The sequence below is a fragment of the Amblyomma maculatum genome, chromosome 5, assembly GCF_055883805.1.
Source record: "Amblyomma maculatum isolate TAMU_Amacu chromosome 5, ASM5588380v1, whole genome shotgun sequence".
Taxonomy (NCBI): domain Eukaryota; kingdom Metazoa; phylum Arthropoda; class Arachnida; order Ixodida; family Ixodidae; genus Amblyomma; species Amblyomma maculatum.
In genome coordinates this window covers 37,016,297-37,042,262 of record NC_139348.1, presented here as the reverse complement: position 1 = coordinate 37,042,262, position 25,966 = coordinate 37,016,297, and the positions used below count along the sequence as shown (strand labels likewise).

Sequence of the window (25,966 nt, the reverse complement as noted above, 5' to 3'; positions counted from 1 at the left end):
TATAATCTGAGTATTACCTTATTTCGGATTGTGGCCGGCGGCCTTCTTTGTACTTCCATATGTGGTTGTCGGCGGGGCCTTCAATGAATATTTAGTTTCTGGTGTTTTAATTTTATCATCATCATCAGCAGCAGCAGCCTGACTTTACCATATGCACGGCGAAGGCCTCTCCCATATATCTCCAATTAGCCTGGTCCTGTGCTAGCTGCATCCACTTTTACCCCTGCGAACTTCTTAACCTCATCCATCCACTTAACTTTCTGCCGCCTCCTGCTACGCTTTCCTTCCCTTGGAATCCAGTTTGTTACCCTAAGCGACCATCGGTTATCCTCTCTTCGGACTACATGTCCTGCCCATGCCCATTTCTTCTTCTTGATTTCGACTAGAATATCAGTAACTTGAGTTATTTCCCTAACCCACTCGGCACGCTTCCTGTCTTTTAACGCTACCCCAACAATTTTTCGTTCCATAGCCCTCTACGTAGTCCTTTACTTAGGTAGAGCCCTCTTAGTTAGCCTCCACGCTTTAGCCTCGATGCAGCTGTTGTATACTTTTCTCTTGAGCGATAACGGTAGGCTACTAGTCATAACCTGCGAGTGCTTGCCAAATGCGCTCCGTCCCAATCTTATTCTCCTTGTTATTTCCCTTTCATAGTCTGGATCTGCGGCTACTACCTGTCCTAAGTAGACATATATCTCCTACTACTTCCAGTGCTTCGCTATAACGTAAAGTGCTGTTCCTTCCCGAGGCTGGTCAACATTACCGTAGTCTCCTTCATATTGGTTTTCAAGCCTACCTTTCTTATTTTCTTGACTAGGACATCAAGCATTCTTTGCAGTTCATCCCCTGAATTACTTATCAAGACAATGTCATCAGCGAATCACAGATTACTGGGGTATTCTCAGAGACTCCGGAACCGGAAGGGCAGAGGAGGCGGTCGCCCCCTAACTTTTATTCCCCCCCCCCCCCCTTCCCACTGCTCACACTAAAATCACTTTTATGAGAGCTCAAATTCTAGGACGTTAAAATGTAGACTGTGTTGTAAATGAGCTAGCATGGATTGCCACCATTTTGAAAACTTTTTTTTTGCGTGAACTAAATTAATACTCTCCAAAAAAAAAAAAAAAAAAAACAAGTATTGAATGACTGACCACAGTTGATGAGCAAGAACCAGGGGATTGAAACAGGCCATGTGCGAACTTCCTTAACTCAAGTGTATATTGTTCGCGCATTTACTTCTTTGAACTAAGGATTTTTTTATATATATATTTCATACCAAATTAAGGCCCTTTTTCATTTCTTTGCCCCAGTTTCGTTCGTTGGCGGGAAAATGGACAGATTGCAAGAATAGGGCACACTTTAGCCAACAACCCAATTTTTTCTTGCAAATAACCTGAAGGCAAGTTGTTTTTGGGACCCTTAAATAACCTTTTGTTGGCTCCCTAAAGTTATGTATTCTCTTAAACCAGCCTTTCGATTGGTTGAACTTGAATCATGTTGGTAATTTTGAGTGAGTATAGTAACGAGTATTTTGAAAGTATAAAGTGCGATGGTGTTTCTGAAGGCCGTATTTGCGAACAATTCATGGCCCTATTCTTTTTAGGGATAAAACATGCATTCAAATTGCGTAAAACTAAATTTACATAGTTTAAATTTGTGGCTAAATTTAACTAAAAATATCAGATACAATGATAAAATAACAATAAAACAAAATTAAAATATAAAATAAAATCAAAATTACCTGAAAAATAACAATTATGACCTGCCAAATTTGTGCCCCCCCCCCCCCTCAAAAACATGTTCCGGAGTCCCTGGGTATTCTCCATCTATCCTTATCCCTAACTGCTCCTATTCCAAGTATCTGAATGCTTCTTTTAAGGAAGCTGTGATTAGTACTTGGGAGATCGTATCTCCTTTGCCTAACACCTATCCTTATAGAAATTTTTCTACTTTATTTATGCAGAACTATGGCTCTGTGCAGCCACTATATACATCTTCCAGTACTTTCACGTACGGCTCGTCTGCATAATGCTTTCGCAATGCCTGCATCACCGCCGAGGTTTCTACTAAGCCAAATGCTTTTTCGTGATCAATGAATGCTATGTATAAGTGCTCGTTATATATTGAGCTTTTTATATCAGCTGGTTGATGGTATGAATACGATCGATAGTAGAGTACCCTTTCCGAAAACCTGCTTCATCTTTTGCTTGATTGCAGTCTAAGGTTGTCCTGACTCTATTAGCGATTACATTAGGAAATACCTTACACGTAACAGAAAGCAATCTGATTGATCTGTAATTTTTCAGGTCGTTAGCGCCCCTTTTCTTATGAATTAAGATAATGTTTGCGTTCTTCTATGGTTCCAGTACTGTCTATTACAGCAGACACTGCACATACAGGGTGGCGATTTTCCTTGCACGATATCCCCCCATCCTTCAGTCAGTCTTCAGTTACCTGATCCTCTCCAAGTGCTTTCGCCCTTTTCATAGTTTATAAAGATTTCTTAATCTCGTTGTTCGTCACTGGCGGAACGTCTGACTGCACTTTCCTTCTGCCAATCTCATTAGTGTCCTGACTACTATGGTGACTGTAGAGATCAGTATAGAACTCCTCGGCTACTTTTACTATGTTGTCCATATTTGTGATGACGTTGCCCGCCTTGTCCCTTAGCCCATACATCTGATATTTGCATATGGCCAATTTCTTCTTCACCCCTTTAAGGCTTCCCCGTTCTTTACGGCATGCTCAATTTTATCCATGTTCTGCTTCCTTATATCGGCCACCTTCCGCTTATTGATTAGCTTTGAGATCGCTGCCAATTATATCTGGTTTGTTGGACTGGAAGCTTGCATACTTTGGCGTCTCTTAGTCAAATATTTCGTCTCCTTAGAACGGTAACCTCTCTAACTATCCTACCACCTACATTATTTACACATTATTATACCAGCAAAACCGAATAATATGTATAAGTATTGCGGACAACACGAAAGTCCAACAGTGCTGTGACGTCTATAACGCGGAGTTTTTTGTCAGCTTCGAGGCAGCCCTTTAAGGTTTCCGCCAGCGTCACTCAATCATGTGTGGCCGTTTCGTCATAATCCTCCGCACAAATCGTTGAAAATGCATACTTGTACTAAAGTTGTTTGTAAAAAAGCAGCACGCGTAAAACAAATTTCCGACAAGTGTGCAATCTTCACATCGGAGATGCCGGTACTAGATCGAGAATGCTACCACAGATCTCCCTCCAAAACCGGTGCCAGCTCTAAAGCTTTGGCAGCCATTGTGATTCAGTTAGGATTCGATGGACGTCCTTTACGTTAGTCTTCAGCAATCGTATATTTTTGGGTGACCGTCCTCAGCGCCAATCACATAATAATCGAAGCAGAGCACCCCTGCCATGGTTATATCTTACACGGATCCATTTTTTTAATTAGGCACTTAGCCTGGCGCGGGCAACTTTTGCTCCTTCTGTCAACCTGACCTGCTGCATTGCAGACAATGTTTTCCTGTTATTAGAACCCGTTCCGGCACCACAATAGAAAAATTGTTAGCTGTTCGCCTAATGATGTTCATGTTCGCCCCATGCCAATTTCTTCTTGATTCCAGCTCAGATGTTTAAGCGTATAAACTGTCTGTTCTGGACTTCGTGTGCTACATACCGACTTGGCGCTACGGCAGTCCCAGACAGTGTCTGTGGATCTGTCTATAGTTCGAGTTTAAGCAATTCATTTCACTATGATACTACGACACTTTAACCTTTGATATGCACTAAATATTTGTTTCTTTCCCTTATCTTTCAATAGCGTGAAAAAGGTTGCCAGAGTCACTTTATCGTTCATCGGAGCACATCTGTATCTGTCCTATCATTAAACTCAATTCCCCCTTTTTTCTGGAACGCTGCACGACTTTATGTGCAGACTGGCTAGCCGTAGCTGCAGACAGAACATATTACTGTTAAAGAGCCAACATACCTTCGTGGCAGTTTTTGCGTGTTAACCCGTTTGGACATACCTGCTCCACCTTGTTCAGGAGGGCACTGATCCACTGTGACGCAATTTCTCTCGTCGTTCCGATAGAATCCCTCGGCGCAGTAGCAGCCGTAGTTGCAGTCGGCGGTGCAGGCAGGACCTATGGTGCGCTTCTTGCACGTCGTCTCTGCACATGAGCCACTCACGCACTGCTTCCACACCTCGTTGGTGCCGCAGGGCTGGGGGTCGGGAGGAAACTTGATCAGCGGCCGCTCTGCATCATCTGCACATACCGGGTGAAGGTCAGGCCATTTGCACGTCTCTAGACGGAGCTTCTGAACTGTGGGTATTATGCACATATCTTCAATGCTAAATTTCATTTCCATTCAAGCTAGTTTTTCCTACAATGGCACCGATCACGTGAAGCTCATTTGTCTGTGATAAAAAAACGAACCATTTTGTCTGAAGTTGACAAACATCTTGAAACATTGGAGAGAGCATCACGCACATGATTCCGTAGGCCCATGATCGTGCAAACGACGTCAGTACAGGACGAGCAAGCGCAATGAAGATGCACTTCATCCTGCAGTCATTGACAAAATGTCATTAAGGGGAATTTTTCATGCTCATCAGGCACAAATCACAAGGAAATAATGAATTAACAGTTATTTGTCTAATATGAAAGCCAATGTACGTGTAATATGATGACCGGCACGAGAAAAAAAAATATAGGGGTACACTTAATATCAACCTTAAGGGTATGCCGCTATAGCCTAAGGCTGATACGCCACTTATAACTCCCCGCTTTAAATCAAGCCGTATAAATGTGCGTGCGTGGCGTAGTAGTAGTGTGTCTGCCTGGGAATGCAAGAACAATTGATTATTGATTTTTGTCCCGCCTTCCAACTTCAAATGAGTAACCTGAGTTGGCAGCTGCTCCCAAATTCCCGATCTCATATGGCCTCATTATGTCGCACAAACCACCGCAGAATCAGCGTGCGGCGAAGCCATGCGGACCAGCTACCACTTGCCGCACAATGCCCGTAATTTTTTGCTCACAGCTCCGACGCCAGATTTACTGAATAACGGTACCTTTAATGCACTGCGTCTACAAAACTATGAAACACTTGGCTTTTACCGTAAAGGATACAATGGCATTTAACGACTCCTGTATGCGCCTTCATTTCAGGACCGTAACACCGTGGTGGTGCAGTGGCTAGGCCGCTCGACTACTGTGCCCAAGGTTGCGGGATCGAAACCAGACCGCGGTTGCTTTTCAATGGAGCGAAAAGCAAGGCGTCCGTATTCTGTGTGATATCAGTGCACGTCAAAAAACCATAGATAGTCTAAAGTTCCGGAGTCCTCCACTACGGCCTCTCTCATGACCTCAGTCACTTTGGCACGTCGTCATCATCATCATCATCAGCAGCAGCAGCAGCAGCAGCAGCAGCAGCCTCCTGACTATACCAACTGCAGGGCGAAGGCCTCTTCCATATTTCTCCAATTAACCCGGTCCTGTATTAGCTGCATCCACTTGACCCCGCGCACGTGTTAACCTCATCCGCCCACCTAACTTTCTGCCGCCCCCTCCTACGCTTTCCTTCCCTTGGAATCCAGGTTGCTACCCTAAGCGACCATCGGTTATCCTCTCTTCGTACTACATGTTCTGCCCATGCCCATTTCTTCTTTTTGATTTGCACCAGAATGTCAGTAACTTGAGTTATTTATCTGACCTACTCTGCATGCTTCCTATCTCTTATTGTTCCCCATACCATTTTTCGTTCCATAGCCCTTTGCGTTCTCCTCAACTTCAGTAGAACCCTCTTCGTTAGCCTCCACGTTTCAGTACCATAGGTCAGTACATTTAAGATGCAACTGTTGTATACTTTCCTCTTGAGCTATACCGGTAAGCTGCCAGTCATATTCTGCGAGTGCTTGCCTAATGTACTCCATCGCATTCTTATTCTTATTGTTATTTCCTATCCATAGTCCGTATCCGCGGTTACTACTTGTCCGAAGTAGACATGTTCGCCTACTACTTACAGGGCTTCGCTACCTAAAGTAAACTGCTGTTCCTTCCCTAGGCTATTGAACATTACCTTAGTCTTCTGCATATTGATTATCAAGCCTTTCTACTTTTCCTGCCTAGGTCACCAATCAACCAAACCAAATCAAACAATGATGTGGTACGTTAAACCCACTAAAACCAAACCAAACTATTTTTGAATCTTCGTGCGCGGGTATGCGTCTTGCTACTAGCCAAACCAATGTATCAGCAATTTTAGCCTCACATATCACACATGTTATTCGCATACAGTTCGTAAACTGCAACAGTACATGTGAGGCAGCCAGACCTACATATAAAGCCATGCTCTAACCAATCAACATTGATGTGCATGCGTGGCCTAGGGGTAACATGCCTGAACTGAGATTCAAGAGTCCCCGTGGATTCGATTCTCATGCCACTCTTCCATCTCATAAGGGCTACCCGTGTTTGCAGCTCCTGCCAACTTGATGTAGCATCTCATGACATCACACAACCTGCCGGCCAATCAATGCGCGGCAATGGCACCTGCCAACTATGCCGGCAGGGCCGACGTCGACGATGCCAGAGTTTCTGTCGAGCGGGACTTGACGCTGTTGCAGCAAGAAAAACGGAAAGGCGCATAAGGCAGTACGAAAAACAAATATTTGCATTGAGGGCCATTGAGAACGCCCCAAATTCAAAAGTAACCCGTCGTATTTAAAGGGCCGATGACAGCGTCTTTCGATGCATTGCCGTTATATATTTCTGTGAATAATATGCAAGCCTGTGTTTCTACACGCAGTTTTAGTGCCTAGCGCGCGGTGCATATTACAACAACAAAAAAAAACGCGACAGAGATCGGAATCGGCAAATTCCTCCCATCGAAAGCGACCGTGATTTAGAAATGCTCGTGTGATATCACAAGAGAATAGGCAGTAAAAAATAGTCTGCATTGCAGGCTGCAATAATAAAGGACACGTCTCTTTTTCTTCTGTGAACAACTGACACAGTCATCGTCTCTCATGCAGAAGTGCTTGATGAGGATGTTACTGCACAACACCTATATAGAGTAAGGTATGTTTTCGTCAGCATAAGGTGAGGTCACAGTCATTGGCTGTGTTCCTTGTCGCATTACACCTGCAAAGAAGCGGGAACTACCACCGGTCGCCTACCGCCGTATTGTGAGATTTTCGGCCCCGCGACGCCGACAGAACTAACCATGCGTCCGATCTCTTTGGTCAGGTCGGAGGCTGAGTGCGAACTTGACAGCAGATGTGTTCATGGTCTTCACAGCTGCGTTTGTCTGTAGCTTAGCTGTGTTAGCAAACGTAAAACACGCAGCTACATCTTATATGCTCCCCCGTCTCATCAGCAATGACCTTGGCCAGAAATATCAATCGGCGCCGAAATGCCGGCCGTTCCGCGACGAGTAGCCCTAGCGCGAGTGCACGAGGTACGCGTCTACAGTTTCGGTGATTGTAAAGCGCACATTCAGAAGCTTTAGCGGTTTCATGTGGCCATCGAGTGTAGGCAGTAGTGATTCCAAATCGATGACTGCTACATCAAAAAGTGCGTGCTCATTGTGCGGGAAGCGTCGTGTGACCCTGTCCGGCGAGCTCAGCCAGCAGCTGACGGTGCCACTTGTGGAAACCCGGCGCTGGCAGGGACGTAGTAACTACGACGCTTCTTGCAGCGCTGTTCTAATGTTAAACAAATGAACGTGTAACTGGTGTGAAAAAAAAAAGTGGATAGTTTTGGTATTGCTAGCGCCTATAGTCAGTCCCCGAAAACGGCAGCAACAGAAATTTCGGGTGCGTCAATTAAAAACGGTTTAGTTTTGTGGGGTTTGCCGCCCCAGAGCGACTCAGGCTATGAGAGACGCCGTAGTGGAGGTCTCCGGAAATTTCGACCACCTGGGGTTCTTTAACGTGCACTAACATAGCATAGCACATGGGCGCCTTGCTTTTCGCCTTCATCGAAAGGTGGTGGTGGTGGTGAAAACATTTATTATAATACATATAGGTATATACACTAGGTGGGATGCCTAGACAGGCACTCCATTGGCGTTTGCCGCAGCCCGGGCGCGCTGCGTTAAGACCTTTTGGGCCTCTAAGGTACAGCAGCCGGACAGGGTCGCCTCCCAGTTCTCTCGGGTGGGGTTGGGGATAGGGGGCAAAGATGGGTTTTTCTGGCTGGCCCACACCATGTGGTAGGTGTCAGACACCTCCCCACAGTGCGAGCACAGCCCGTCGAATTGCGGATCAAAATGTTTTAGAGTAGCCGGGCACAACATTGTATTGGTGAGCAGGCGCAGGAGCACCCGCTCGTTAGCCTTCCCCAGCCCTTTGCACGGGGTGGGAAGAGTTTGGTGCGTAGATCTGTAATATTCACATATTTCTTTAAATTTGTAAACTGGGCTGAAATCAAAATCCTGGTCCGCGTCTGGTCCCGTGGGAAATGCCCGGAGAGAAAGCACGCGGGCGGCGGCGGCGGCTGTCTCATTCCCTTGGAGACCTTGGTGACCTGGAGCCCACACGAGAGATCGGTACGCAGGATCCGAATCTCGACTGCAATTTTGGTATATGCGGTAAGCTAGGGGAGCAGTCCACCCTTGCTGGACGTTCCGACAAGCTCCTCGCGAGTCGGTTATGATGTATTTTTAGGAGCAGTCAGAGGCTGCGAGGGCGATGGCAACCTCTTCTGCGTGTGTTGGTGATTCATCGAAAGCCGGAAGCCGCGGCCTGGATTCGATCCCACATCCTTGGGCACAGAAGTCAAGCGCCCTAACCACTGCACCCACAAGGCGGGGCAGACACTAAAAATAAAACACAGCAAAACATAAGCCAATAAAACCATATGCTTTGTTGAGTATACAATGCAGTACATAAACTAGAATGCATGCGCAATAAAATAGTTTGCTGGATTAAAATTGCTCGCAGTAATCCGTTGATCATTCCAGTTGCGACTGTCGCGCTATCTTTAGTACATTGAATAAAAACGAATAAAAAAGCATATAAAGCCCGCAATTCCAGTCGCTTCTGTAGAGCAGTGGATGAACGCTATTTATCTCAGCTCTAGAACATGTGTTCGAATCCTGTGAGTGCAATATTTTTTTTCATTCACAAAATTAAAATAAATTACGAACATCTTCCTGGGTGTGTGTTTCCTTTTAGGTTGCATAATGTGATGTTTTTGGTTCTATAACAGCCGCAAAATCAGCCGTGAACACAGCCAGGAGATGACGGTATGAAAACGGTTACACTATGCAATTACATTCATCGTAATCCCTGCCTTCAGTGAGCCAATGTTACCTTTCGGCTTCGTTAAGAGATACTATCTCAACAAAAAAACAATTGCCGTTTAACTTGCTGAGAGACAACCAGTCAGGAGATAGAAGTTGCGCTACCCTACCATTGATTACGGAATTACGCAGCGACGATGTCTAGGTTAATTTATTCAACATATCAAAGATGGAGCGACGGACGCAACTAATGTATTAAGTTCTCTACTGTATGTAATTTTAGTACAAAAAGCTATTTTATTATAGTGCATTTCAGTTTGCGTACTGCGTTGTATGCTCGCACAAGGCGTAAGGCTTTATTGACTCGCATTTTGTTGTGTTTTATTTTTAGTGACGTTCCCGGCACTTACGTTGCTGGAGTTTTCGGGAAACGTCAAAACGCATTGTTAGCTCATCTTGCATTTTATGCCGTGCGAACGAGCAGTATACATCCAGTCAAATACAAAACCTTTGTAAACAAACACGCTCGGGGTCAGTCGTGATCCACGAGCCGGCGCATCACTGCGCGTGTTTAAGGCTTACACACTAAATGCTAAATAGTGTATATTTACATTGAAGCACTCACGTGTCATTTGCTGGATGAAGAACTAGAAAAATTTGCCGTGGCTTAGCACAGCTAGGCCATGATGTGCGTATCGAAAGCATGCGTGATGCTCTGGGCTGTCTATTCCTCTCCAATCTAATCTAATCCCTTTCAATCCTGTCTAAGCCAATCCAGTCTAATCTAATCCAATCCAAACCATCCAGTTTAATTAAATCCAGTTCAGTCAAGTACAGTGAATTCCAGCCAAATTTAATCCAACCATACTATCTAAATCAAAACAAACCTGTCCAATCCAAAACAGTCCAATCGAGTCAAATCTAATTCAGCCCAATTTAATCAAGTCCACTCCAAGGGATGGAGGTTCGATTCCCGGTGGAGACGATGTTTTTTTTTTTTTTTTCTGATGAGTAGAGCGGCCCAGCATGTGTCATCTAAATCTTGATTGCAAACTCAGATTAGTCTGGTTGTCTTGTTATGTTGTTGCATTAAAGACAAGAAATCTTCTGGTTGCTCCTTGATTGCCAAGTGGAGGGCGAGCGCGCGGCATCCGCCAGCAACGGCGGTTCCTAGGCAACGGCTCTGCCTCTTGCCGCGCGAAACTCCTCGTTCGTGGCCAATGTAGCTTTCGCTACAGAAATACGAGGTTACGCTCGGGAGTCGGTCGCATTCACGCGCGGGCGGTTGCAGGTGAGGCAAGACGGAGAGGGCTGCGGGGCTCTTGTTTGGTGTGGCTAGTGAAGCGCATCGAATCGCGTTCGGTTTTGCGATGACGGGACTGAAGCGACGGCAGCGCATGCCTTAGTGCGCTGGCCTTGGCGAGACTGAACATAGTTTTGCGAAAATGGTTTACAGTCGAAAATAATTAAGTCTGACTAACACGCGAATACAAGAGAGGTATCGCTCCGTTCAAAAGTTTTGCCTGCTCCTCTAATGTCGCAAGGTATGCTCCGCGTCAACGTATGCTTTGTTTGGTCACTGGGTAATGACGGGCAATAGCTTAGCAATCAGCAAGAACTCTAACCACTCCCCCCTTTCGAGGCGCAAGCGGCGGAAAGAAGCATTGAATATGTCACTTTTTATATGCGGGAGCGCTTGTTGCAAGCTAGCTCTCATAACATAAGAATAATATGCTTTTTATTGTACGCCTAAATAATACAGCCAGATACCATCTTTTCAGCCTCTTCGGCAATCTCTAGACAGAAGCTCAAAACAAATACGAGGATCACTAAGGTCGCATATGATATATTGTTAAGGCTTCTCAAAGAAACAGAGAATATGGAAATGAAATAATTTGCCTTTCTCTGGTCCAATCTGATTAATTGCAGACTGCCTGGCTCACAACCACTCAGCGCATGCGAAAAACGATCATCTGCGTTGATAGGACCACTTCTCATCGTAAATCGGGAACTTAGTAAGAAATTGCGGAGATTAACCCCGGGTAAACCTATGTTATCGAAACGTAACCTCTTTTAATGCTTCACACCAGCCAGATGCGTGCGCCCGAAGTGTCTCCACAATAAAACACTGCTAAGTTCGCCATAATTTGAAAGAAACGCCTTGCATTGAAATTAACGTGTAAGAACACTTCAAGCAAGTAGCGCTAGTTTATTGCTGTTTCAGCAAATTTGTGGTATGGGGAAAATCGTTGAAGTAAAGTAACTGTTCTGTAATTATTCAGTTGCTTTTCTGTGGCCACAATTCACCTCTGTGATCAGTTACGTTTCACATGAAGTAAGTGTATTTGGTTACTTATTTTCTTTAACTGTATTAGAAAGAAATTCATCTGTGTGAATGAGTGAATGGCAAGCATTTGCTATAAAGGAACTACATAACATCCCTCAATACGGCCGCTATACGAAACGTACGGAGCACTACTTGTACTTGTCCATGATAACTGTATTCAGGGACACTCCTCTCTAAGCTTATAAATCCTCAGAACGCAAAAATAAAATACTTCTTGGCACTGCGACTGCTTGTCGAACAGCCTAGATGAGGCCACAGTAATGTTTATTTACGTCGCATGCTTACAAAGGATACACTTCATGTAACAATGATTTTCTTGAAAGAACAGCAGTCTCTGTGCAATGCCATTTTGAAATTATTGTTATTGTCTCTTGAACAATAACACTTTCCTCGGCCTTCTCGAATCGAAAGCATTTACTGGCTTTGAAATAGGTATAAGTATTTTAAAAAGGAAGTAATTTAATGGAGTCATTTCATTTCGAGGAACATGCACCATGTTCCGCCTAAAATAGGCATGAGATCATTCAGTGTTTCTTTTCCAAATGATTGGCTTTTTTTTTTATTTCGTAACCTGCAGTATTCAAAGAATCGGCACCTTGTGCCAAACGTGAGTTGGTCATCGCGGTAACAGGCAGCTAGCTCTGCGATGAGGAGATGAATTGATGCGAACAGTGGAAGCTGGAACATTCCTGAGGTAAGTGCTTGGCTACCAACTCAACTTCCTCTGCCTTAATGAAACTAGTAAGGGAAGTCCAAACATTACAGAGGGAAATTATTAAACATTGAAATACACATTCAGTGTCCACATACATTTATATCATATGTGTTTTGCCTGTTTTAAGGTTCCATGTGTGCAGGTTCCTCAGAGTTTCTCAAGAAGGGACTGCAGTATATAGTAGTAAAGGAGAGATTTCATGTTTGAGGGTGCGAGATTAGTGATGCAGCCGTAGGATGTTGGAAGCTCTAAGGGCACTCAAGCCGCATTCGAAAAATCTGTTCCAAACGAGCTTAGTTGGCATTCAGAAAGAGTGCATGCCAAGAAAGAAAAGTAGGTTAAAAAAACGACAATAAAAATTAAGCACTGAGCACCGCACTTAGATCTATGATAGCTCTTGCTATTTCTAATTGGTCGAAATGCACCGAACTGTTCCCGCAGGCTTACCGCGTATTCCCTAGCACGTGTTGCGCAACAAAAGAAAGGCCACATTTTCTGATCGTCCTTGCATTATTGATTAAAATATAATTTTTCTAACGCCTAAGAAAAGCCTTACATATGTTACTTGTATTTCCGCTGTACTCTATCACTTCGCCGATTTGGAGAAATGTAAAAAAAGGACAGGGACCTTCCGTGCCCTTTTTTGGTTTGCAAAGATAGATATATATATATATATATATATATATATTATTCCTTCTTTTATGGTCCATTATATTTTCTGTTCCATTAATTTATTTATCGAGCTTTGTCATCGAGCGTTGAGATTAACAACACCAGCAACAAGAAAAACAACTGACTGTCGTTTTCTCCAAATGATATATCTTTGCAAACTAATTCCATCCATTTCCAGAACAGCCCGCAATCGGTGGTGTGCTACATTAGCGCGTGTTTCCTGAATTTCGTAAATGAATTCAAAGAACATGCAGTGCAATAAATTGACACTTTGCGATTGCAGAACGTCGGCTTACCCGTTTGGGCAGTACAGAGGGCGATTTCAATAGCCAGCAGAACAAAGAAGGCCTTCATATTTGCAGCTTCGTTGTTAACTCCTGGGGAGCAAGTGGCTGCAGAGATTTTCTGCCTGCCTTTTTAAAGCTGAGGTTTTTCAGGGATTCGGCACGCCACGTGTGACGAAACAAATCTTATTTTATCCGCACGAATCGCTGGGTTAAGGACCAGTTCACTTCCGAGCGGATGTCGGGCGTATCTTTCTAAGAACACTCGCTGTGCATAGTAGCGGCTATTTCTTCTAATGACTTTTCGCCCACATGTCCCTGCATCCTGCTCGCAAGTTTCTGATCCATGCAATGGCGAGATAGGCGCCTTCCGTCCTCAGCTATGCTACATCATTTCTCTGCAGTCTCTCTTTATAATGAACTAAAAAAGTCTGGAATCTATAGCAACTAAGGCGTGTAGCAAAAGCCGATTATGCCGGCGTTGCTAAGAATGAAATTAGCAATGGAAGGCAATGACCGGTGAGAAGGCTGTATTGTGCTCTGAGGCAATGGATGGATGGTCTCCTTTGAGATTATTACCACACTCATGCGATGGCTTCGCCCTTTGCAGTCAGAAACAGGTCTGAAAACGTTCCTGAAAACCTAAATGTAATATGTTCTTTTACCGTGTGGCCTCGCCGCTAATCCGCCTGTTGCAAAAGTATGTGCCACCGCCGCGCGGTAAATAGTAGGAGACAATATGTACAGCACAAGAGCACACAACGCCCGTATACCGAAGTAGAAGACTACCAACGGACAACAATTACATGGATTGTGGAGGTACTAAGTAAAAGAAAGTAAAAGGAAAAATTAAGCCACAGCGAGTTTTGTCGTCCGCTCAGCTACCGCCGCCATTTACTTAGTATTAAACCCTTGGCATAGCTTTTCCAAGCAATGCCGCACGATCACGACTTTTCCTGTCATTCAGCTCTTCGCAAACAATCCATCGCTCCTCATATAGTTGTCCCTGATATGTTCAAGCTAAGAGGTGGCCGCGGTGACCCCATTTTGGCTGCTTTGCATGCGTTTCCTAAGGAAGTGGCGCAGAGCAGTGCTGTACCAAGAGTATTTTCATTACGTCCGCTTTGGTAAGCTGTGCGCATGTGTAAATACCTCGAGCAAAAGGAATATCACCAATTTTTATCAGTTTAACCTATTAACTTTAAAGCTGTGTGTGCATTCTGCAGAGTGTGTCTATTCTACAGACAAGGACTGACTACATGTGGGTCAAAGGTGGAATATATATTACATGGTTGGACGGTTTCTAGGTCATATGGCTGACATATCAGTATTTAGAAAGTGTGGGTCCGGTTCGCACTTCTCTTTCGAGACGCCCGTAGGCGAAGAGAAGCAGTATTTAGATTTGCGACTACTTTTCATCCACGATCATGTGTGCTGGAAATACAACGCCAGCTCGGCTAAGCCATTGCGGAATTCCCACTCAGACCAATCGAAATTAGTGAACTGCACTGTTAGTTCCTGCCTGTGGAATGCCTTGGCAAAGTCCTGCCACCACGATATCATTGATATTTTCTAATCGCAATTGACTATTATAAGGAGCGCCGGGTATAAAGCTACTATAATACCTGAGGCTTGCTATTGGTTGCTTAAGTACGTCAAGCGACAGGAGGCCCAGCCAGCACAGCTCAGCCGTCCCAAAAAGTAAAACAAAAATTTCAGCTCTACCTTATTTCCATCAGGTTTCCCATGGGTTAAAGAATTTACGGGAAATAATCAGTGTCATGCACTACTTTCAGCACTCGTCAGGCTAAAGCAATTGTCTGCAGCGATTGAAAGGAACAAAGACTGGAAATAAAAAAAAAAGAATGCCGTGTCGCGCACAGTGACCCGTTTGTCAACTGCCGCACAGGCGTTGTTCACAGCCTTCCACTTTCTTAAGCAGCCCTTTACACTGGTCAGAATTTTCACGCGGCTTGAGCTAGCGATTGTAAGACGCCAAAAATAATAAGGCAAATGGCAATGGCAGTCTTAACTTGTCACTCACTGCCTGATGTGCGAAGAAATAAAATGAAGGAAACGTCGTACTGGGTTGTAGGATTTAACGTCCCAAAGCGACTTAGGCTTCGACAGACGCCGTAGTGGAAATATTTGACCACCTGGTGTTCATTAAAGTGCGCTACCATAGTACAGCACACAGGCGCTTACGTTTTCGCCTCTATTCAAAAGCGCCGCCGAAGCCGGGATTCGATCCCGCATTAGAGTACAGTAGTCGGTCGCCGTAACCACTGCACCACCAAGGCGGGTTTTTTAATTTATTGTGTGGGAAAACTTCGGTAAAAAATAAAAACTTCACTTATTCAAAGTTGTTCATATCTCAAGTTACCGGGCTGCTGAACTCGAGCCTGCCATATCCCTGACCCGACACTTCACCACCATCAAAACATCAAAATTCAGGGAGGCACACATGCATCTAGGTACGGCAGCTAGTTTGGAGGTTCTTCGCGTGCAGCATATACAATTCTCACTAAAGCACACTGCTCATGAAACACGAATTTGGACGATCTTGGTGGCTTGGTATGTGTGTCCATCATAGGACTTTTCCAAAGGCTGAATAGTTCCATCAACAGCAATCAATCATACAGCACAGCATAGTTTTTGTCAACAAGCAAAAATCTAATAGTATATGGTGTAATTTCAATGTCATTCTTAAGAGTTCATTAGAGTTTGTCCCAAAAGAACATAACATCTCGACACATAATAAAGCAATGATCAATTATCTCGAACACGCTACCCAGACGGCAATTCACCGTCTAGGGCGCAAACATCTCCTTATCATGAAAACATGTCTTGACAGGTCGCTGTGTGTAGTTTGAAAAAGAACGTTTTTGCGGCTGCCTGAATGTACATTCGCCTAACACGCTTTAAAACAGTGGTATCAAATAACCGCAGTTAAGGGTGACGATACAACCGTGTAGAGAACAGACTCACTGAGAACTTGGGTCATCTGCTTTCTCGAGAGGCTATACAGGTAATCTAAAGAGAAGAGCACAGTGCAGATACTGAAAGTATCAGCAACCTCGTTAAGAAATCCCCATAAAGCCCCCTCTTCAGCCTGCCCAGTTGGCGCGAATAAGTAAGGCCAATGAGGAATGAGACGCCAAATGAGCACAGCTACAAGAAAGTGGTGGTTTGCGATTTGAAAAAAAAAGGGGGGGGGGGGGAAACAAGTTGATGCACGAACAAGGGAACAAGGCCCATCCGCCAGATTCTAAGGGACGGTACAAGTTGTCACACCGTATGGGCTCCCATTTAGAGCGCCACAGAAATGTTGTAAATAATTTGTTTATTACTTGCACCTTCTTCCTCGCACACGCAGGAATTGAAGGACATACGCAAGCTTCGCAAGCAAAAATATTAGTAAGGTTGAAAGTTGGGCGAGTTGAATCTGGTTCATTTTGAAGGTAGCGCGAAAAAACGAGGACCAAGAGATTGCTCTAACACAAAAAGAACTCGCATATCTAGACCACACATGGAACTAATATCTCCCGTCGCTTCCTTCATCTTTTTAGGTAAGTCTTCTTTGCTTTCGTGACTATGAAGCTTTTGTGCTTTTGTTTTTACATCTTCTCTTAATCAGTAAGCACCCCCACCAGCTGTATCATGCCCTACACTTTTCCTGTACTTGATGCTATCACCTTTTTTGTGTTTTAGTTTCGCGAGATGGGTATTTATTCCGTGTTTTTCAATAAAAAGTTTAGTTGTGAAAACGCGCTCGTGTTGTGTACTTCTACTCTTGGTCCTCGTTTTTTCGCGCTACCTTCAAAATGAAGCAAAAATATGTTACGGACCTGTGCCCTAGCAAAAACTGAGAGTTCCTAACCCATACAAGCCTGTGTTTGTCGCTGCATAGGTACAATTTGTGGATCCCAGTAGGCTGCACTGTTGCGAACTTGGTGCAGTGGAACCCCTAGGTTCCGAAGAGGGCTACAATCCCAGCATATGACATCAAATTGGCTTGGCCTAATGCCGCAATGACCAAAGACCCTTGGATTTATCTAAATTAAGAACCTCTCCTGATACATCGCAGAATTGCTTAGTCAAGTGTGAAGCCTCAGGTACATTCTTTTTTGTCAGAACAAAAGAGCTCGACATCATCAACGAAGGGTAGAATCTTAACTTAGCATTGAGTCAGAAAGAAACCACGAAACTACTGAGACAGAGGGGTTCCAGATACAGGACAAACATCAATGGAGACAGTGGACATCCTTGACGAATAGATGATTCTAGTGGTATAGATTTCGTTAGCTCCTGATTGACAAATAGCCTTGTATAGGAGTTCTTATAGCACAGCTTTATGCCTTTGAGCAAAGCATCACCAATATTTGCGTACTCTAAGACCGCGAACAAGAATCGTGCTGAACGTTATCAAATTCCTTGGCCAGGTCAATTTGAATCAGAGCTACTTGGTTCGTCTCATCTGATACTGTCTCCAATAATGAACCTACAATATGAATAAGTGTTTGTATACTGCGGCGTCTGATACCACATACCTGACGCGAACCTATTAAGTCCATAATGACCAGCTGCAGACGGCAACAAAGAACCTTGGCAAAAATTTTGCGGTGAACAATACAGAGGGAAATTGGAGGATATCATTCAACAGTTTTCAGCCGATTAATATATTTGCTTTGGGGAATTATTTAATGTGAGCCCGGAATAGAAAGTGAGCGGCAGAAAACTAACATCATAAGATGCATGGAAAACTTCCCTCAAAACGGGCGCTAGGCACGGTGAAAATGTTTCATAGAATTGGCAGTAATACCATCTGGGCCAGTAGATTTCTGGCTTTGAATGCTAGAAAGGGCCGATTTAATTTCGTCCGCCACTGTCTAGTAATCGGAATTCTGATTTCGATCTTAACAACTGCCAAACAGCTTCCGATAATAGTCAAAGAAAGCAGCAAGAATACCAGCAGCATCGCTGTATGTGCAATCACAATAAAGAATTTCCAATAATTTCTTCTCGACAGCATTCCCTCTTTCGCCACTCAGGGTCGACGAGAAGGCTGCTCATCAAGAAATCTTCAGGATCTACATCTTATCAAGGCCCCCTTGTATCTTTCCGTCGCATAATGTTGAAGCTCTGCTTTTACGTTAATATTTTATTCGAGATAGGCACCCGAGCTAACCCTCAGCTCATGTACCGCATTTAGTGTGCGCCCAAGCTCATGAAGGTGGTGTCCCTTCAGGAATGCTCTTCTTGCTGACGCTTCATTTGCTCAGTTTTTGACCTCCTGTTTAAACAAGTCCCACTAGTGAGAAACTGACAGTTGATGGAGCGGCCGTATGTCTTTCAAACAAGTAGATACATTCTAAAACAGCGCAAAATAATAGGGACGAGAGAACGAAACGTACAACACGAGCGCTGACTTACAACTGATTTATTGAACATAAGTGAGCAATATACAAGAAGAAAACTGGGTGATAAAACCAGAAGTAGTCGACGTCAAACATGGTGTAGGGGGCCGTAAAGGCGATAAGAGCGTGGTAGGTTGATGAGGGTAACAGACGATATAATCTAAAAAGAGATGATTGAAGTGAACAGATACATTCGAAAGATGGGAAGCAGTTAATGTGACAAGGTGTAAAGAGCTATAAAACGATAAAAGTGAAGCATCGAAACATGCTAAAATTGATAAAATATACAAAAGGAGTGGAATGCATAAAATTGACAGGTTACTGCTAAAAACTGCTTAAACTTTAACGGCGAGTTAAACGATGGCGACCAATGTTCTGCAGATAGAAACCTTATTTCCTTGTCGGACAGAAGCACAGACGGAGCACTGACACAGATGTATTTATTAGTTTTTATGTTAAAAGTCTCAATCACTTCCCTAGTCAGTTGATCAGCGTGATGTCCTATGACTCTGCATTGTTGAAAATTTGGTAGACATTCGCTGCAGTTTTTGATATGGTCTGCGATATGTCCTTTGTCACCTTTTTGCATCTTTGTTGTGTTCTCGCAAACGATCATTGATGCATCTTCCTGTCTGTCCGATGTATTTGTCACCACATGTTAGGGGGATTGAATAGATGACTTTGTTTTCACATGGGATGAATTGCTTTTTATGATTGGTCCTGCAGGTTCTTGGTAGGATGGTTGACACAATGGCAAATGTTAGCCAACTTTTCTGGTGCGGAAAACACTACTTTTACTTTAGCCTGAATCATAATCTTATTGAGCTTATGGGGCAAGGCGTGGCCGTACGGAATGACTGCGACCTTCTGTTTCTGATTATCCTTATTATCACGAACTCCTTCACATTGCCTGCCTTGTATATTTATCTGCTTTAGAAGCTTCTGGGATACAGATATAATAAGGTGCGTGGGATAGCCTGCTTGAGATAATCTACTGCATTGTTTTTCATAACTTGAAAGCATGCTGTGTGGGCATGATTTTTTCAGCGCATTAGACAAGCACAGGCCAGCAATGGCTCGCTTCACCAATTTTGAATGAGCTGAATGGTAAGGGACAACTGGTTCCTTATTGCGTGGCTCATAGGTCCAACAAATGTTGTGGTCTTGGAAACCCAGCTTGATGTCAAGAAATCTGATAGTATGTTCCTCAGGCAACTCATGTGTCAAGACAAGAGGAAACATAGCTGAAGTGAAAACATTCATAAGATTCTGTACGGTTGACTGGAAAGGCTGGCTGTGACTATTTATGATCACTAGGTAATCGTCAACGTATCTGAGTATACGTACCACTGACTGGCTGGGAAGGACTGAGGCCAAAATCCTGTCTATGGAAGCTAGAAATATGTCACTCAAAATGGGGGCTATACATGACCCAATGGGTATTCCTGATTTTTGAAGGTAAACGCGATTATTCCATGTACAAAATGTTGAGGATAGATATACAGACATTATTTCGAGAAAGCCTCCAACGGACATACCCGAAACGTTCTGGAAAGCTATGGCACCATGGTGATCAATGCACTCTTTAACTGCTTTAAGCAATTTATCTGTTGGTATTGAATAATAAAAATCTTTGATGTCGATGGAGAAGGCAAAAGTATCCTCCCCTTTGTGATCTTTTAAAAACTCTATAACTTCGTAGGAACTTTTGATCATAAAGGGATTATCGATTTGCAGGACTTTTAAACGTGAATTGATGAACATAGAAACTGACTTTTGCCAAATGCCGTTCTCAGAAATTATGACACGAAGAGGGCATCCAATCTTGTGTGTTTTTGCGGCAAAGAACATTTTCAAAGTATTGTTCTCACTGTCATCAATGCTTTTAAGGAGACAGTTTAAGTCTTGCCTAACGTATATCTGTTTAGTTTTTTTCTTTGCTGCGGTCACAGACTTCTCCTTTTGCTGGAGAAAAACCGAATTAATGGCTTCGAGTGCTTTAGATGCGAAGGTGCCTTGTGGGAATACAGCGAAACCCCCTTCCTTGTCCGCTAACACCACACTAAGAGAATTTTCTTTTAGATACGAGACAGTTCGACGAACCGGTATGTTGCTGTTTGGCGGCTTATAACTAATTACAGCGTCTATACTTTCTGAAATACATCTTTGCTTATTAGATTCACCGACAAGTCGGGACGCACGGTGCACCTTTGCCACTAGTTCAGCAAGTAGATACAGCACGCTGAAAGATTTCATCTGAGAGCAGACAGTTGTTCATCTTCCACAGCTCCCATCGAGGGTGAAGTAATGTGCCGAGTACCCTCTATCTGAAAAGGCACCATGCAGTGGTCACTGAAGAAATGGGGCGCACCCAGTAGCCAAACACACTTGCTAACGTGTATACAGAAACGTAAATTCGGTCAAGGCGGGCATTAGAGTAAAACTGAAAATGAGTGAAATTAATACTGTTTCCTTTTTCCAGTCCCACACCAACAAGATTATATTCCCCAGCAAAATTGGTAAGCATTGAAGCACTAGGGTTGTATCTCTTACATGACACTGAGCGGCCCTCATGCCTACAAGCACAATTAGTCTCGCAAATATAAATTTTGCGATCCGTGCACAATTGGACAGTTAATGACAGAAAGAAAAGCCTTCTAGCTCGGAGCTTTACGGGAGCATAGACACAAATAATTCGGCACTGCACACCTGAAATTGTAATGTCACAGCATGTAAGTCACTCCTCGCCATTTATGTAATAAGACATGGCTGTCATCTCTTGTGTTTTGGCCAAGAAGCATACACCCTCCGGATAAGTCTCTCGCGTGGCTAACAATAATGTTATATTCCGGAAAAAAAGGGCTCGAGAACAGCTTCTGTCTCTTCATCAGAGCAACTTTGTTTTTTTGATGGCTGCTACAGACACGCTCCATTTCTTTAAAAGGTACCGTCTTTGCCAAAAGTAACCAGGCTGCACGTTTTGCTTCTCGCTTGTATTTTAAGTAGATTCCCAGAGGATCACAAATTGTTGAGAACCAACTCGCCCAAACAAGAGTATTACTTAAATTGTTGAGAAGTGAGGACAGGAGGCTCGCCTTTACTTTGCAGAGATGCACAGCATCAGAAGTGGTACGAATTCTGTGCTACCCGACTGAGAAGCCGAACACGCAGCCTGGTTACTTTCGGCAGAGATGGTACCTTAACTGATGTTGCCTCCGACGATTACGCATATCTGTAACGTTAGTGATATGCGTAATTGGTCGATGCGCTGTTTCCAGCAAGGAGAATTTTAGGCACAGCCGCACTGAACGGCTTCTTCTTTCTTTCGCCACCACGGCAGGGTTGAGGGGAAACACACTACTTGGAATGTGGCTTCAGAACAATCAGCGATGCGGCCATACGCTCGGCCTTCTCAAGCAATCGACCACTCAGGTCGCAAGGATGATCACGCGTGTGTCGCAGGAGCGGAGTGGTATGCGAGAGGGGGATGCCCTGCGCCTGGTTCAGAGCCTGATACTCAGTCGTGTAGGCTACACCCTCCCGTATTTCAACCTCAACAAAGGAGAAGTGGAAAGTGCAGATATCATCATCCGCAAAGCTTACAAGACAGCCCTGCACCTACCAATGAACACCTCTAACGCAAAACTACTAGCTCTTGGCGTTCACACCACCTTCAAAGAGATCAAAGAAGCCCAACTGGTCACGCAGATAGCCAGGCTCCAGCAGACTCCTACGGGGCGCTCGCTTCTTAGGCGACTGGGGCTAGGTGCAACGGCGCAAATTGAGAATCGTATTGCGAGCATACCGGACGCAATTCGCCGCTAACCGGACGCTAAAGGTTAGCTCCTTTCCCCGGAACATGGACCCCAACTTGAATGTGGCCCGTAGAGCAGCCCGGGCGAAGTATGTACAACTACATTTAGCTACAAGATCCACAACGGTATACACGGACGCGGCTCCGTATACAGGAAGCTCACATAATAGCGCAGTGGCGGTAGCTATTGATTCTAACCTAAAGGAACTAGCTAGCGCCTCAGTCAAGGAATGCACGGTAACCAAAGGGGAGGAGCTGGCCGTTGCTCTTGCGGTGGTAGCCGGGTATCGAAGCAACACGTCCCTTACCATTCTTACAGATTCTAGAGAAACGTGCCGTAACTACATGAACGGCCGCATAGGTCGCGCCGCGCTCAGGCTCCTCCATAACGCGACCCCATCAAAAGTAAAAAACAATATCTACTGGGTGCCAGGACACACCGACATAGCGGGGAACGAACGCGCCGATCAGGTAGCTCGAGGGTACACGAGCCGAGCTTCCCAATCGGACGACCTACCCGAGCGAGTCGGCCCTACGTACTCAGACATTCTGAACTACTATAAGGGGGTACGGATCCGCTATCCGCCGCCTTATCGGGATCTAAAACAGCAAGAGGCAGTGTACTGGCGAAGACTGCAGACCGGAACATTCCCTAACCTGCATACCCTAAGTAAAATTTACCCGTCACAATATTGGGATACCTGCCCATGGTGTGGTAGCAAACCTTCGTTATACCACATCACGTGGCAATGTAAAAATAACAGCTTTCGTAAAGACCCGAGTGCGGAACAGTGGGAGAGCCGGCTCTTCAGTGGCGATTTGGATTGCCAACTACGATCATCCAGCACGCCCAGCGAACAGCGAAGCTCAGCGGAGCCCTGGAATAGGGGCACCGACCCTGTGAGAAGACGGAAGATGGAACTCTTCTGCAACTAGCACAAGACCCTCCTAGAGAAACTAACGTATTTCCTATCCTATTCTATCCTACTTTGTTAAGTCAGGTGTTATACGCCCGCAAAGATAAGGCCATGCGGGAAGTGACAATAGCATACTCTATTGCCCCGGAGCAACGCAGCTGCGTTAGAAAACCTTGCATAGATTCTTCTGATAATGAGCCCGTGTTTCTTGGCTGTTTCTGAGCTTCGCGTGCACTTTTTGGTTTCCTCGTTTCGGCGAGTCACGCCTTTCATCCCATATATATTCAACGTTTTATCAATAAAGCATTAGTTTTGAGTTCAGCGCTCGCCCTGTGTTCATCTTTCTTCTAGTCCCTAGCCTTTACATTGTGCGCTATTTTCTCTCACCATGAATCAATACCTGCTCGCCAACTAAATATTTTAAGACATATAATACGTTCTTTTGTACAGCCATGACTAACAGCAAATAAACATGCGGAGAAACTATTCTTGCATTTGCTGCTTAAACGGAGCAACGGGACTGAAACGGGCGCTCCTGAGAAGTATCTACTACATTTTATTAGGAAGCAGTGAAAAAGCAATACCATATGGCATTAGCACATATGCCGTAAATATACACAAGCGGACATTTACTATTTACCCGTGTAGTTCTATGACTTAACACGCCACAGATTTGTAAATGCACGCAAATGGCAATTGGTTTTCACATGGACTGTCAACATCATTCGGCCTTATTGTTAGCAAGAGGCAAACGCTTTCTGGATATTAACCACAGACAAGTGCACAGCCATCAAAAGCACGAAAGGATACCAAACGAACTTCGCGGCTTACTCTCGGCTTATAGTACAGTACTTTCAAGTACTCCGCCAACAAATTACGGAACCGTCGTACCATAACACAACAATTAAAACGATTTATGGAAGATGAGAACGGCTAGGTATAAGTCAAACTTGATGCAACAGAGCAGTTTTCATAAGCGAGGAAAACGATTGAGGAGTTAAAAATTTCTAGCATACTCTATGTCTTCGAATTATTCAAGAGAATGGGGTTTTGCTTAAAAAGTGTTTGAGATTTGCTGAAAGCTTTGCAAGGGCAATATGCCGTGCATTATCATCAAGTGTATAAGACCTACCTCGAACGCAGGAAGCGTAAACTTGGACATGGAGTTGTTGTTAAGGGCTCATTTATTGATTTTGCAAATACTGCCAGTCTTCGCAGAAGGCCTTGGGCGGGAGTTGGTAAAAATACTGAATGCATTAAAGCCTAAAAAGCTCTACATGATACATGGCGGATGAAAAAGGAGAAAACAGAATGATGCCTCCCCCCCCCCCCCCCCCCCACCCAGGACAGATAGCTTTGGAAGCCTAAAGGAGGTTGTCGGCAGCATGTACTCCTGCAGCAGGAGATGTCAACTACAACACCCCTCGTAGAGAAACTCGTAGAGAAACTAACGTATTTCCTATCCTATCCTATCCTACAACACAAATTAATTGGTAAAGAATTAAAGTTCTCTCGACCCTTCCTACAAACAAAACCGGTTTGCTTCAACTATTTACAGGCTCTTTAGCTTTTATGAGAAATAATCGAGAGTGAGAGATTCCACGTCGTCAGAATGCAGAGCGCTCCACTGGCAGACAGTACTTGGAAAAAAGAAATTTTTAAAAGAGCTGCACTCTCTTAATTATTTTGAGTAATATGCGCGCGTGGCTAGCCGGGCAACAGGCTCGACATAGGTTTTCCTGTTTATACCGAGTTTACCATTGTAGATTAAATGCATGCATTCCATTCTCTCATAATACTGTTGGAGTTGTAAAGGTTCTAAATTAGCTTTTTCCACTAGAGCAAAGGATTGGAGAGTTCAAGGAAGGGAAAACTTTCCGATCATAGCGCATATTTTTTAGTATAAGGAAAAAGAGAAGGTCATGCAAAAAGGAAATAATTTCTAGGATGGACTTTGGATCACTAAACTGCGATGAGGCGAAAGCGTCCATCTTGCGGTGGTAACCAGCATTTCATTGAACGCATCTATGCTCACCGGCTGTAATTTGTTTACAGGAAAGGAAAGGCGCCACTGCTGTCCTTTTTCCAAAAGCTTGCTTTGCCTCCGACAGAATACTGCCAAATTTTGCACCTTTTTAGGCTCTTAAGAAAATTTCTCACAATTTCTCACTGCGCGGAAGGCAAAACGCCCCGCCTGGCGCCGTTGGGGCGCACTCGTTCCCGCTTGGTCCTCATGGCTGACGGCAGATGGCGTTCGCCACACTCTCTCCTATGCAGGCGCAGTCACTGTTCCTCATGGAGGAAGGAAAGCTTAGGAGAGGCCCTGACGTCATTTTTTTTTTTTTTTTTGAAGCCGGCGCGGCCGCGCCGCGACCGGACGCTGCAACGTCTCTCCTCCTCCTTTACCGTTTCTCCGCGACGCTCACGTACCTAGGGCCCTTAGCAACGCTGTTGCTAGTGGCCCGAGTTTTCATAGCAACGCGTCGCCGTTGCTAATGGCGCGACTTGTCTAACCCTAAATTTTGACGTCACTTCCGCCACACTTTCTCAAATGCATTGGGAATG

General features: G+C 44.4%; 1 protein-coding gene across 1 annotated transcript in view; it reads right to left on the bottom strand.

Annotated features, from left to right (window-relative positions):
• Positions 1-25,966, bottom strand: part of LOC146188054 (uncharacterized) — a 61,937-nt gene that overhangs the window by 10,005 nt on the left and 25,966 nt on the right. Inside the window, exons 4-6 of the mRNA XM_084604987.1 lie at positions 17,140-17,237; positions 7,213-7,308; positions 4,012-4,251 (exon numbers count right to left, since the gene is read on the bottom strand). Of these exons, the coding sequence (XP_084461113.1) occupies positions 4,012-4,251; positions 7,213-7,308; positions 17,140-17,237 (434 nt within the window). The remainder of the gene's footprint in view (positions 1-4,011; positions 4,252-7,212; positions 7,309-17,139; positions 17,238-25,966) is intronic.